Source organism: Perognathus longimembris, chromosome 5 (genome assembly GCF_023159225.1).
Source record: "Perognathus longimembris pacificus isolate PPM17 chromosome 5, ASM2315922v1, whole genome shotgun sequence".
NCBI classification, from domain to species: domain Eukaryota; kingdom Metazoa; phylum Chordata; class Mammalia; order Rodentia; family Heteromyidae; genus Perognathus; species Perognathus longimembris.
Genome location: NC_063165.1, coordinates 74,703,725 through 74,718,892, shown reverse-complemented (window position 1 = coordinate 74,718,892; position 15,168 = coordinate 74,703,725). Strand labels below are relative to the sequence as shown.

The following is a 15,168-nucleotide window of genomic DNA, read 5'->3' as shown; positions in this document are numbered from 1 at the left end:
CACCACATATACAGAAAATGGCCAGAAGTGACGCTGCGGCTCAAGTGGCAGAGTGCTAGCCTTGAGCAAAAAAGAAGCCAGGGACAGTGCTGAGGCCCTGAGTCCAAGCCCAGGACTGGCAAAAATAAAAATAAAAATAAAAATAAAAATAAAAAATAAAACTTGCAGCTTGGCCAGAAATTGATTGTGTTTAAAGCTGTGGACAAGGAAGATGTTGCTGTAAAAGAGATTAGTATAATCAAAAAGATGTCAAGGAATTTGCACTGGGAATATAGGAAATATGCCTCGAGAATAACTTAGGAATCATGAGACGGCACCCTGGCATGGCCAAGGGTGTAAAGTGCAAACTCTTTTCAAAGACTTTCTCTTGAGAAGATCGCACACTGCAAGGGGACTCTGCCTACACAGGACTGCCTAGGAAAGTGCTTTCCTTCCTTTAGTAGTCCAGGTACTCAGAGGCCACTACAGCCATGTTCAAGGCAGCCAAACTACCACTTGAGCTTGCAGCCAACTGTGGTGTCATTTCCATGATGCTGCTTCTATAGGCATACACCAGGTTAGGAAGGCTTCCACTTTCCATGGCCATCCAGATTTTAAAGCGAAGCCTAGGCAGCCAAACAATGTGTGGCAGAGATAGGTTTCCTGCAGGCAGCCTCTAATGCATGAAGCTGAGAAAGTGAACCCAAAACTGGACTGGAGTCCTAGAAAGTTAGAGATGCTAGGAATTAGGACTATTTGCCAAGGAAAGCCACAAACAGCAAAGGAAGCCAACCTTAAAGAGAAGCCATGTGGGCTGCAAATGGCAAGGCTTTAGGGCAGAGCTGCCCAAGCCCTCTGGGGTCTATATTCCATATCCCAGATGTTGCTTATGGAGTTACAGGCCTTTCTGGGCTTCTTTTGGTCCCATTTCTTTCTATGTTCTTATTCTTCCCTATTGGCACAGTATGTTTATTCCGTATCATTGTAGGTTGGAAATATGCAATTTTCTTTCTGGCTTTACAAGGTCTCACAGCCAAGATTTGCCTTGAAATTCAGAAGGGACTCTGAACTTGTACTTTTGAACAATATTTTAACTCTTGAGAATGTGAAGGCCCTTGAAATGGACTGAATACATTTTGCATCATGAGATGAGGGACCTTCTGGGAGCCAGGAGTAAAATGTGAAGGGTTTGTATAAAGTGTTTCCCCAAAAGGTTCATATACTGAAGGCTTAGTCCCCCAAACAAGCAAGTGTTCAGGGGTGAAGTTTAGAGAAAAGGATTGAATCATGAAGGCTCTGCCTCTGCCAATGATTTAATTCACTAATGGTTCCAAAAACTGAATGGACTAATGAAAGGGGTAGAACTGTGTGCACTATAGGGTATGACTGGAGGAAAAGTGGGGGAGGGGTGTCCTTGAGGAGTATTTCAAGCCTAGTCCCTCCTTCTTTCACTCTTGACTCCTGTGCCGTGAGATGTCGCCATCCCACTTCACCACATACTCCTTGCCATGATGTGCTCACTCCCCAGGGCTCACACTCCACAGAGCCTGCCAACCACAGGCTAAAGCTTCTGAAACTATCATCCTAATTAAAATTTTCTACCTTTCAAGTTGTTTCTCAGGTTTTTAATCACAGTGACTAACTCAGATACTGAAAGAAATTCCATGTGAGGCACTTTCTCTAATTTTTTTCAACTATGTCATATCAATGTCAACATAACCGACTACTAGCCATTGTATTACTAAATTTTAGTACAAAAATAAAATGTACTAAAATATTTATTTTTTATAGGTATGGAAAACAAAATGTATTAGAATATTTACTTTTCATGGAAATAGAGGTATGACTAGTAGTAGAGCACAGGCCTTGAGCAAAAATATTTATTTTACAGGCTACCACTCAAAGTCCTCCATAACCTATGTTTAAATCACACTGAGACCCACTTTTCACAGCTCCTACCCATAATTCCTGCCACAGTGTTCCACTCATCATTCTTTAAGGGGCAGGATCCTCTAGTACTAATGCCGTTCTTCCTTAAAGCTATCTCTAACAACAGGCACTGGTAACTCACACCTGTAATCCTAGCTACTCAGGAGGTTAAGATAAAAGAATTGCAGTTCAAAGCCAGCCTGGGCAGGAAAGTCTGTGAGACTCTTATCTCCATTTAACCATGAGAAAACTGGGAATAGAGTTGTGGCTCAAAGTGGTAGTGTGCTAGCCATTAACACAAAAGCTAAGGCACAATGCCCACGCTCTGAGTTCAAGCCCCACCACCCACCCATACTTACACACACACACACACACACACACACACACACACACACAGAGCTAACTCCTGAAATCCAATCCATTATCCCACCCACTTTCCCGAAAAACATTGTGCCTCAGGTATCATTAATCTGATTTTTTTTAACTACAGATTGTTTTGTCTTTTCCAGGATCTCATATACATGAGAAAATGCACTTTATCTCTAGCTCATTTTGCTTAGCATAATGGTTTTGAGGTGCATCATTAGTTTGTTCCTTTTTATTTCTAAGTAGTACTCTATTGTGTGAATTACCATAATCTGTTTATCCATTAGCATATAAAGGACAATTAATTGTTTCCATGTTAGGGCTATTCAGAACTAAGCTGCTACAAACATTTTAATCTATCTTTACATGGTTATATGCTTTCACATCTTTAAGTATAAACATTAGGATTTGCTGGGTGAAATGTTAAATATTTAACTTTATAAGAACTGCTTCCCAAAGAGGTTGTACCATTTTACTCCCTCATCAAAAATGACAGAATCTGATCATGCTACACCTTCAGTAACATGAAATACTATCAGTCTTCCTCATTCTTGCCATTCTAGTGACATGATGATGTTCGTGGTTTTGGTTTGTGTTTATAAAGTTAAAGACAGTTTCAGGTACCTATTGGCCGTTTGTTTTGGGGGAGATATGGCGCTTTAAATCTTTTGTCCATTTTTCAATTCAACTGCTTATGATCTTATTAGTAAGTTGCAAGAATAGTTTGTATTTTCTGGGTACAGTCTTCATCAGATACAAGGACTGTGGTTACTGTGGCTTGCTTTTTCATTTTGTTGATTTTTTTTTTTTTTTTTTTTGGCCAGTTCTGGGCCTTGGACTCAGGGCCTGAGCACTGTCCCTGGCTTCTTTTTGCTCAAGGCTAGCACCCTGCCACTTGAGCCACAGCACCACTTCTGGCCATTTTCTATGTATGTGGTGCTGGGGATTCAAACCCAGGGCTTCATGTATATGAGGCAAGCACTCTTGTCACTAGGCCATATTCCCATGCCCTGATTTTTCATTTTGTAATGTCTTTTAAAGAACATTTTTTACTTTTAATAAATATCATTTCATCCCTAATTTTTATAATTTCAATCTGAAATGCATGACAAAGAGCTCTGGAAGTACAGCAGCTGAAACACAAATTCAATGTTTATCTTTTCTGTGTGTGCCAGTATTGAACTTGAACTGAGGACCTCATGTAGTTTTTTTCTCTCAAGGCTAGCATTCAACTATTTAAGCCACACCTCCATTCCCAGATTTTTGCTGGCTAGCTGTAGGTAAGGATATCTCAATGTCTGCCCAGGTTAGCTTTGAACCCTGATCCTTGGATCTCAACCACCTGAGTAGCTAGGATTACAGGCATGAGCCACCAGTGCCTCTGCTATAATGCTTATCTTTAACCTGAAGATCCATACTTCAAGTACCACATTATGAAGCCAGACAAGCTCACCTGAGTAGCTGTAGACTGACAGGAAGATGACGATGACGACGAGACAACAGGAATGTCAGACTGTACAGCAGCCACAGTGGTAGCGGGTGTGAAAATCAGCTGTACAGACAGAAAACCAAAAAATACCCTAAGGCAAAAGAACATGTCCCACACACAATGTATAGCAGGCAAGAGACTGAAATTTGTGACAGGACAAAGCAATTTAGGACTATCCTCTAAGCAAAAGGTTTCACATGACAAATAGAAGTTTCTGATAGTAGAAAACTCAAAAAACAAAAAAAAAACTCAAAACAGCTTTGAATCAGCTTATGATCCTGATCAGTAGGAAAAATAAATCAGTACTCAAAGAAGAAAATATATTTTGTTGATATGATATACTCAAACCATATTTTGTTCCAAATAAACTATTATACTTAAATTTTTCTCAGCTCAAATTTGTTCTCAGGGTTCCTAAAATAGAAAACTACCATTACTATTTGGGGCACAAATTTAATTTCAGTAGGAAACAAAGAAACACTACAAAAATCCTCTGTTCTCTTTACAAGAATAAGTGTGCTACACATAAAACTACAATGTTTCACTCAGATAAGCCTAGGGTGATTTCAATTTTATGAAGAAATATTCATTCTAAATTTTATGATAAAATAGAAAAGAAGAAAATACACAATTTGTTTATGTGCCATTGTTTCTTCAAATTTAATATTAAACAAACTCTATTTATTTCTAATCTACTGAATTCAACTTAATAAATTATGGCAGTTATTTCAAAGAATGTCTAAGTGCCCCATTTTAAAACTACTTCAAGAAGTATTCAGTTCCTCACCGTTTTTTAAGCTAAAATGACCAACTAATGGATCTTTTAAGCTTAAATTTTGTGTTAATATGTCGTAAATACAAATTTTAAATACATAATAATGGGTTTCACTGACATTTCATCTACTCACACCTATAAAATCTCTGATCATATTCGCCATCCCATTACCTTCCCTTATCCCCCAACTCCCTTTCTCCCCTTAAAGAGATATTTAGTTCTTTATTATTTTACTGAACATATATTCAACCTAATCTGATAAAAACCATTCCAAATGGTTCAACCTAATTACATTATTTTGTGCAGATCCAGGGACTTGAACTCAGGGCCTAGGCATGGGCACAGCTTCCCTGAGCTCTTTTGCTTAAGGCTTGCCCTCTACCACTTGAGCCATACTTCTGACTTTCTTTGGAGTAGTTTATTGGAGATGAGGAGTCTCACAGACTTTCTTGCCTGGGCTGGTTTGAACCACGATCCTCAGATCTCATCCTTCTGAGTAGCTAGGATTTATATGCATGAGCCACAGATGCCTAGATTATTTTTAATTATATTTCCAACCTAATTTTAAAGAACATTATTAAAGATGTTATGAGAACAAAAAAATTTAGAAATAATGGCAATGTCTATTGAACAATCTCTAAGATGAGTGATATCATTATTTTCTGTTAGAAATATGAGTGAAAACTAACTTTCCAATTTTAGAGTAAGAATTGGGAATCTAGACATATATAAACAGTTGAATGGGGGGGGAGAAAAAGAATACACATTAGAGCCAGCCAAAGCTTTTGTCTAATTTCTGAAAAAATAAATGTCAACCAATTTCTATATTCCTTAAAGATGCCAAACAATTAAATTAGGAAATCAGTATGCAACCAAAAGTAACCAAGGCAAAAAATCATTTGGTTAATTATCAGGAACTGCAATCCAGGTATTATAAGGTTCCAGGGTATAAATTCTTACTTACAGCTAGTGATTAAGTTATTAATATTTCTTACAGTTTAATTAAATCTAAGGTGTCAGAAGTATACAGTGTATGCAGTATAATGTAAGTACTACAATTATAACTATAAAAACAAATCAACTCACTTCAATTTCAGAAATATTAATATGAAAAAAATTCTGAAAAAGACAAAACTTAGTACTACAAAATAATCATTACAGATTTTGTTAGCTTCCCATGACTGACCATTAGTATGTTACCAAGAAGAAATAATTCAAAGTAGATTTTTCTGTGGTGTTTATAAACTGAATTAAAAGCTAAGGATACAACACACACAAAAAAATTGTTAACCATTTCTCAAATACTAAAAATGCCTCATTATACTAAGCCTAGAAACGTTTTGATCTCTCAAGTCCTTAGACACTAAAACCCTTTGGTGCTCATGTCTTACCATTTGAGCTCGGAGATACATTTGAGCTTGGCTTGCAGTTAGGGTAGGAGAGGTACTCCCTAGTAACATAGTCTGTTGGGTAATACTGCCGCTGGTAGAACTGGAAGCCTGGGAACGGCTTATTAACTGTGCAGGAGTAGGAGAAGTGGAGAGGTTGATCTAAGGAAGAAAACATATCAAGTCATAGGCTTCCATTTCTTGCCTCCAAGATACTGAATTTCACCAAGATTCAGTTAGTCAATCAATGGTATAGGAACCCCAGAGGGAGCCTCTTTAGTTTTGACAGATCTCACTTTGGGCAATTATTTGCATATAAGAAAACAATTCCATGGACAGGTTAGTAAGCAGGACAATTTTTAAGGATATCCACAATATTTCAGTAAAATTTCCAATAACTTAACTATGTTATTTCTACTACTACCCAAAAACTAGAGCTAACATTTTATTAATATTAAATATAATGACTTCAAATATTCTAATCAACAATTTTTGTCCTCTTCTCACATTTTGGGAATTTATAAAGTGAACAAAAATTATAATACAGATAAGCATTTACATATAAAAACATACAGAAAACATATAACTAGAATAAAGTTGTAACAAACTCTCAGATCAGAAGCAATACAATTGTTATTTGCCAAAAAAATGGAAAAATCCTGAAACTAAACTATAAACACTATGCCAAAGTTTAAAATTGCTAGGAAGGTGCTAGTGGCTCATGACTGTAATCCTAGCTTCTCAGGAGGATGAGATCCAGAGGTAGGAAAGACTAGCTTGAGCAGAAAATCCACTAGACTCCATCTTTAAAATAATCATCAAAAAGCAGGGCCAGAGGCATGGCTCAAGTGGCAGAGCACCAGCCAAGTAAGTAAGCAAGAAGCCCTGAGTTCGAAAAAATTTTTCCCAGGGGGACTCAGGAGGAGGGAAAGTGGGAGAAAAAACAAAGGAGGGGGTAACAATATTCGACAAGAAATACACTCATTACCTTACTTCTGTAACTGTAACCTCTCTGTATATCACCTTAACAATAAAATAAAGTTTAAAAAATTTTTTGAAGTAACTTATGTCAAACTGTAGGAAAAACAAGAGTTCAAGCCCCATGACTAAAAAAGAATCTGTTTTCTTGTGTAACGCACAAAGGAAGTCACTCCCTGAGACCTATACCTGCAAGTTCTCTCCTCATGAGCATTATTATTTCTGGAAATCACCAAAAAATAAAACAAAACAAAATAATCCCAAGTCTGTCACCAAAGCGTATTCTCTAAATGTTTTTATTCCACATCTGAAAAACCAACAAAATCTCAGTCATTCTTCACAGACAAAAAAAATATCAATCCTAAAAGTTACATGGAGTCACAAAAGACCCAGAACAGCCAAAGCAATGCAATGCTAGATATATCTTAATAACTGACTTCATATTATACTATGTAAGCCACAGTGATAACAAAAACACAGTATTGGAACAGATATTAACCCATGCCATCTACAGCCATCTAATGTTTAACAAAAGTGCCCAAAATGTACACTGGAGAAAGGATACCCTCCTCAGCAAATGGTGCTGAGAAAACTAGATAGCCAAATGAAGACAAACTAGATTCCTACCTTTCATCCTGTACTAATATCAACTCAAAAATGGATCAAGGATTTTAATGTAAGAACTGAAACTTTGAAACTACTACAGGAAAGAATATGGAAAACACACAACTTATTGGCACAGGCAGGAACTTGCTGAATAGAATGCCAGTAACTCAGCAAATACGATGAATGAATGACAAATAGTATTGCATTAAGCTAAAAAGCTTCGGCACAGCCAAGGATATAGTCACTAGGCTGAAAAGACAGCCAACATACAGAATGGGGGAGAAAGCCTTTGCCAGTTATACCTCTAGCAGAGATTAATTACCACAATATACAGGGAGCTCAAAATTCTAAACTCCCAAAGAACCCATAACCCAATTAATAAATGGGCAGATAAAATAAATAGGTATTTCTCAAAGGAAATATAAATGAGGGGTCCAAACACATGGGGGTCCAAAAAGAAATGTACTCTATAGCTCACTTATGTAACTATAACCCCTCTGTATATCACCTTTATAATAATAAATTTTAAAAAACACATGAAGAATTGCTTAATATCCCTAACCATAAAGGAAATGGGAATCAAAACAACACTAAGAATCCATCTCACTCTAGTCTGTATGGCTATCACGAAGAACACAAACAAAAATAAATGCTAGTGTATAAAAGACTGGTGAGAATGTAAATTAATACAAATACTATGAAAATCAGTATGGAAGTTTCCCCAAAAAACTAAAAATCAAACTACACTAAAATCTAGCAATATCGCTCTTGAGCATTTAGCAAAAGGAATGAAAATGAGAATACAACAGAAACACTTGTATTTACTACAGCACTATTCACAATAATCAGGCTATGAAAACAAACCAGATGCCCTACAAACAATGAATGAAGAAAATGTGGTGTACATCTACAATGGGATATTTATTACTCAGCCATAAAGGAAATTAAGTCATTTGCAAAAGAAAAACAGATAGACATCGAGAACATCAAATTAAAGCAAAGTAAAAAGCCAGTCCCAGAAGGTTTCACATTCTCTCTCATATGTAGACATTAGGCACAAAATATAAATGTCTATGTAAATATATACAGGATCACATACACATATGACATCAACCTCGCCAAAACATGGTACTTGTATGTTCTTTCTCATATGTGGATATTAGACACAAAATACATATATATGTAAGCATATATAGGATCATATATGTTTATGTTCAACCTGACTAAAACATGGTATACACATAGGTATGAGGTACCATGGAAAAATCACTTGGAACAATTAACAGGCAGTATAACAGAAGAAATATTAGGAAGCTGAAACATGCCTAAACTGCTGAGTAGTGGGAGGCAGGCAGAAGGAGAGTGCATATGGTCATAACAATCTATGTACATGTTTGAAAAAGAACAAGGAAACTTAAGACTAGTCTGAGAAGGGGGAGGGGAAAGAAAGAGGATGGAAGAAGTAACTCTGATCAAGATGCACTGTGTACTGCATCCACAAACTGAAATGTTAAAACAAAACATATTTACATAACTGACACAAATAAAACTAAAAATATAAGCTATATGACACAAATGGTGCAAATATATTTTCTCCCATTTCGTTCATGTAAATTTTGTTTTTTTGGTTTTTAATTTTGTTTTTGCCAGTCTTTGGCTTGAATTCAGCATCTGGGCACTGTCCCTGAGCTTCTTTTGCTTAAAGCTAGCACTCTACCACTTTGAGCCACAGCACCACCTCTGGCTTTTTTCTGTTTATGTGGTTGGGAGGAATCAAACCCAGGGCTTCATGAATGCTAGGCAAGCACTCTACCACTAAGCCACATTCCCAGCCCAGATTTTGTGTTTTGTTTTTTTAATTCACTTTTTTTTTTTTTTTTTTTGGTCACGGCACTGTCCCTGAGCTTTTTCACTCAAAGCTAGTGTTCTACCACTTTCAGCCACAGAGCCACTTCTATAAATTTGTGTTCTTTTTTTAAGGCTTATATTTAATTTTATTAAACTAAATCTTAGCCTTATTCCATTGAAGTGCAGAAGACACCCACCTGAGAGCTCAGTCCTATTAATTTTAGAGCCAAGCAAACATAAAATCACCACCATTAGATCTAATATCTAAAATATTTCTGTTTCAACATAGGAAAAGAGGATTGTTGGTACCTGCTAGTGTTACCTATACACACAATTAAGTCCACTTTCCAAAAAACATACATAGTTTTACCTCAGGATGTACAAATGATTTTTTTAGCCCCGTTTTCACATAACAGTCCTTTCTCCCACTGAGGTTTCCCCTCTACTCTAAACCCTTCTCTATCTAGCTGGTTACCTGATAGTCTCTTAAGGCCCATTTTCTTTATGCATGCTGAACCCTTCCACCTTCCTTCACTGTAATCTGGAACCTACCTCAAAATAACCAAAACTCTAAAATTAAGACTACTATCTAGTAGTTCATTATCTCTCTTTTGGATATTGGCCTAAATTTACAAGACGAGCACTTTACCACTAGGCCATATTCCCAGCCCTGGCCTAAATTTACTAAGCTACTATGACCATTATAATACAATGCTAGTCAGTTCATTTAAGGAACAGCTATCTGCAATGGTAAATAAACAAAAACAGCATTGTTCCTCACATTACACTGTCTCACATTCATATTTATTTTCCCTAACCAACCATTCACAAGATCTGGCACACTTCAGGTACAAGACATTAGCAATGGCATAAAAAAAAAAAGCACACTCTTTCTAATTGCAATTTCTGTGAATGTCACACATGTGAAATCATACAAGAAAACAAGTTAACAGGATGCCCTTTTTACAGTGCTCTTGAGCAAAAGAGCTCAGGGACAGCACCTAGGCCTTGTTCAAGCCCTATGATCAGTACATGCACACATTAAAAAAAAAAAAAGAATACCCTCTAATTACATAAAAGACAGCATTTAAAACCACTTAATTATATATTACCAGTATTTCACAGAATAAAGACTTTGTCTAAAACCAGACGCTTGTGATTCACACCTGTAATCCTAGCTAAACAAGAGGTTGAGAGCTGAAGATCAAGGTTTAAAGCTAACCCAGGCAGTAAAATCCATGAAATTCTTATCTCCAATTAATAACCAGAAAACCAGAAGTGGTGCTGTGACCCAAAGTCCCAATGTGGTAAAGGACTAACCTTGAGCCAAAGAGCTCAGGGACAGTGCCCAGGCCCAGAGTTCAAGCTTCAGAACCAACACTAACAATTAAAAGTCTTTGTCTAACTCACAAAATGCTTACTACTCCTTTCTTTTTCTTAATTATCACTGTAATTTCCTTTTTTATATATTTATTTCTCTTCACATCTCTACTGTCATCAGTTATACAAGATTTCATTTCTGACATGTCCATATACACCATAATGTATCACTCCTTTCCTAACTACAACTATTTTAAGCATATAGACATCAATAAATCTAAGTGTAGTATCTATGCCTAGAGCTAGATTGCATTGCTTAAATTTCGTTTCCTTGGGGCTGGGGATATGGCCTAGTGGCAAGAGAACTTGCCTCGTATACATGAGGCCCTGGGTTCAATTCCCCAGCACCACATATACAGAAAATGGCCAGAAGTGGCGCTGTGGCTCAAGTGGCAGAGTGCTAGCCTTGAGCAAAAAGAAGCCAGGGACGGTGCTCAGGCCCTGAGTCCAAGCCTCAGGACTGGCCAAAAAAAAAAAAAATTTCATTTCCTTCCACTTAACATTCTAGGATCATAAATATTTTCTATTTTGTTGGTTTATAAATCATTTTTAACAAATGCCATTCATATTCCAAAATACTTTCATACTCAAAAAGAAATTTTTACTTAAAAAAGCAAGACTATACAGGAGCCAGTAGCTCATGTCTGTAATAGTAGCTATTTAAGAGGCTGAGATTTGAGGGTCAAGGTTCAAAGCTAGCCCAGGCTGGAAAGTCTGTGAGACTCTTATCTTCAATTAACCAAAAGAAAACCGAAGTGGCGCTGTGACTCAAAGTGGTAGAGCATTAGCCTTGAGCTGAAGATCTCAGGGACATTGCCCAGGCCCAGAGTTCAAAGCCCACGACTGGAGGAAAAAAAGAAATTAGACTAATATCCAGAAAAATAACTATATAGTAATCACAGAATATACTTAGCAAAGACCAAACCTTTAACTAAAGAACTACAGTAGATCATATTCAATTCCTAAAAGCCTACAAACCACATTCCATTAGAATCAATTTTACAAAAATCAAAGTAATACCATCCTAAATCCAGAAAGAAGATGAAGAATGGACATTATCAGGATTAGGTAAACTCAATGGTTTTCAATTGAGTAGTTTGCTCCCCTGCCCTCCACCTCGCCTGACCTGACTTCACCCCCAAGAAGTTTTTGGTTGTCATACTGAGTACTAAAGGGGATCAGAGCATACTGCTGGTATCTATTGAGTAAAAAGCAGGGATGCTGCATCCTATAATGCCAAGATGCCTTCCAATAATGAAGAACTATCTTTAGTTACACTAGAGAAAAGTGAGAAACTGATGGAATTTTAATATGAACTACATTTATCAGTTACATTTCTAGAGTGTAATAATTATGGTTTCACAGAAGAATAACCTTCTTTAAGGGCAGGGATGGGAAGGGACATGGGGCAGAAAAAAAGGAAGAGATGACATTCACTAAGAGCATTGTACTCATAATCTCACTTGGAGAATTGTAACCCCTTTGTACAACTACTTAATAACAATAATAATTTTTAAACAAGAATAACCTTCCTAGAAATACATAACACATACCAAAGTATTTAGGAGCATGTCTCAACTAACTCAAATGGTTCAGAAAAAATAATGCAGAAAATTTAACAATATATGACTGAATAGATGTTAAATAAGACTTATTTATTACTGTTGTAACTTGAAATTACCAAAATAAAAAGTTAAACCCATTTTAGCATTACCTAAAAACTTCTTTTATTCAAGAAATTTTATACAATTTCCCAGGGCATATGTATGCTATAGCAAAATAGCTTTGTTTCACTTCTCAAAATCCATTATGATATCTTAATAAAAACTAGCAAATTTGGCCTCAATTACATAGGTAAGCTAAAAAAACATGTTTCTTGGGGCTGGGGATATAGCCTAGTGGCAAGAGTGCCTGCTTCGGATACACGAGGCCCTAGGTTCGATTCCCCAGCACCACATATACAGAGAACGGCCAGAAGCGGCGCTGTGGCTCAAGTGGCAGAGTGCTAGCCTTGAGCAAAAAGAAGCCAGGGACAGTGCTCAGGCCCTGAGTCCAAGGCCCAGGACTGGCCAAAAAAACATGTTTCTTTTCAAACTCTTTTGCTAAAAAATATAATTTCTAAAATATGATCTACACAAAACTAGAACTGCTTAGATGTCTTCCAAAGACATACTTTAATGTATCACAGTACATGCATGGCCAATATCTGAGTCATATATTTCGGGGTTTTAGTACACTATAAAAACAAATAATTTAGAATCACATAACAGCTGATCACGATCAATGGTAAAGATGTTTAAAAAATAACATAAAGAAAAAAATAACACAAAGAGGTTTTTAAGGAAACAAATTTTCAGAAATGGCATAGTGGCTCAAGTGCTAGAGCACAAAAAGGCTCAGGGACAACACCCAGGCCCTGAGTTCGAGTCCCACAACTGCAAAAAAACAAGTCTACTTTAGCAGGAACTCCCCATAAGACTCTTATCTCCATTAACAACCAGAAAACTGGAAGTGGCACTGTGACTCAAGTGGTAGAGTTCTAGCCTTGAGCTGAAGATCTCAGGGACAGCTCCCGGGCCCAGAATTCAATCCCCACAACCTACACCAACCCACCCCCCCCCAAAAAAAAGAAACAAGTTTTCATGCTAGGCACTAGTGGCTCATATCTATAATCCTAGCTACCCAGAGGGGCTAAGATCTGAGGATGCTAGCTACTCAGGAGATTGAGATCTGAGGATTTCTGTTTGAGGCTAGCACAGGCTGGAAATTCCATGAGACTCTTATCTCCAATTAATCATCAAAAAGCCAGAAGTTGAGCTGTGGCTCAAGTGGTAGACCACCAAGCCTTAAGCAAAAGAAAAAAAATTAAAGGACAATGCCCAAACCAAAGTTCAAGTTCAAGCCCCAGTACCAGCACACACAAAAACATGTCAGATTTCTAAAAAGTTTAGCAGTAGCTCTCAATTCATGAACCATATCCTTCTGATTTTTTTACGCATTGATTACTAAGATAGTATACAACATTTCTACTAAACAGCTTCATGAAAAACAAGAACTTAAAATGACAAGAATGTAAAACAGGTCCTATCCTGGATTGAGGGAACTAGTGGAAGGGGGAAGGTTTGTGAGAGGGGGAAGGACAGTGAAGACAGCCAAAATATTTTAGGAACGTGTGTAAAAATGAAACAATGAGGTGTGCTGAGTTTTGTCTAAGAATGGGAAGAGGAAGGTGGGAAATGATAGAGGGGGTAAGTCTGATCATGGTACATTGTATACATATATGGGTATGTCAAAAAGAAATGTCCTTGTACAACTAATTGATGCTAATAAAAATGGTAGAAAATAAGTAAACACAACAGTTACTTTTAGAAAACTATAATTAAAATGTTTTAATACAGGAAAAAAATTTAGGGTACTTACAGATGTCTGGGACATACTTGACTGTTGTGTGACACTTCCTGTAGGGGATGTAGGTGGTCTTCCACTGGACAAACTTGCCTAAAACAGTAAGACCATTGTAATATAAAAAGTGTAAAGTTAAAAGCTTTCTGGAGTTAAGACATCAGTGGCTCAGGCCTAGCTACTCAGGAAGCTGAGATCTAAGGATGGTGGTTTGAAGCCAGTCTGGGTAGAAAAGTCCCTGTGAGACTCTTATTTCTATTAACCACTCAAAAACCAGAAGTGGATCTGTGGCTCAAAGTGGTAGACCGCTAACCTTGAGCAAAAGAGCTCAGGGACAGCACCCAGGCCCTGAGTTCAAGTCCCAAAACCAAAAAAAGAAAAGAAAAAAAACCACCAACTTTCACCAGCATAATACAAAACGACAACAAAAGTCAAAAAGTATATGCATGAAATAAATTTTATGGTCAAAATGGCTTAGCCTTCGGCGATCAAATGAAAAAAAGAGAGAAACAGCTAAATAGTAAAATTAAGACCAACAGCTAATCTTATTTTATGAGCTACATTCACTGTCACTTTTGCTCTTCAGCTCTCTAATCTTTGAAACTGAACCATCACTAGAACATTATGAAAAAGAAGCTGGGGGAGAAAAGAAAGAAAAAGAACCTGAAGCTGTACCAAGAGTCTGTGGGTTCCAGTTTGCTGGTTCACATTATAAACACAATCTCATTTAAAATTATACTACTACTGACAAGAAGCAACAGCTAGTATCTGTTCATAATGGAAATAAACCTTTTTCTCAGGTTCAGTTAACTGAGATCCTCCTATCATGAGGAGATTTAGAATTGAATTTCATGGTTTCATTTAAATAATGCAATAGTCATAGAAAAATCTTTTTTTAAAAGTAAACATTTAATCAGAAAATGACTGAGTTATTAGTAGGAATGATGACGGGATTTTGGAACTGTGAATATATGTATTTTAAACAAAATTTCTGGACAGACACACACAAACTATTACAATGACTATCT

General features: G+C 36.9%; 1 protein-coding gene across 6 annotated transcripts in view; it reads right to left on the bottom strand.

Annotated features, from left to right (window-relative positions):
- The window catches only part of Phc3 (polyhomeotic homolog 3), a 63,174-nt gene that overhangs the window by 37,651 nt on the left and 10,355 nt on the right, over positions 1 to 15,168 (bottom strand). For all 6 annotated transcript variants that reach the window (XM_048347138.1, XM_048347141.1, XM_048347143.1 and 3 more), the window contains exons 4-6: positions 14,159 to 14,236; positions 5,930 to 6,088; positions 3,728 to 3,826 (exon numbers count right to left, since the gene is read on the bottom strand). In XM_048347138.1, coding sequence (XP_048203095.1) covers positions 3,728 to 3,826; positions 5,930 to 6,088; positions 14,159 to 14,236 — 336 coding nt within the window. The remainder of the gene's footprint in view (positions 1 to 3,727; positions 3,827 to 5,929; positions 6,089 to 14,158; positions 14,237 to 15,168) is intronic.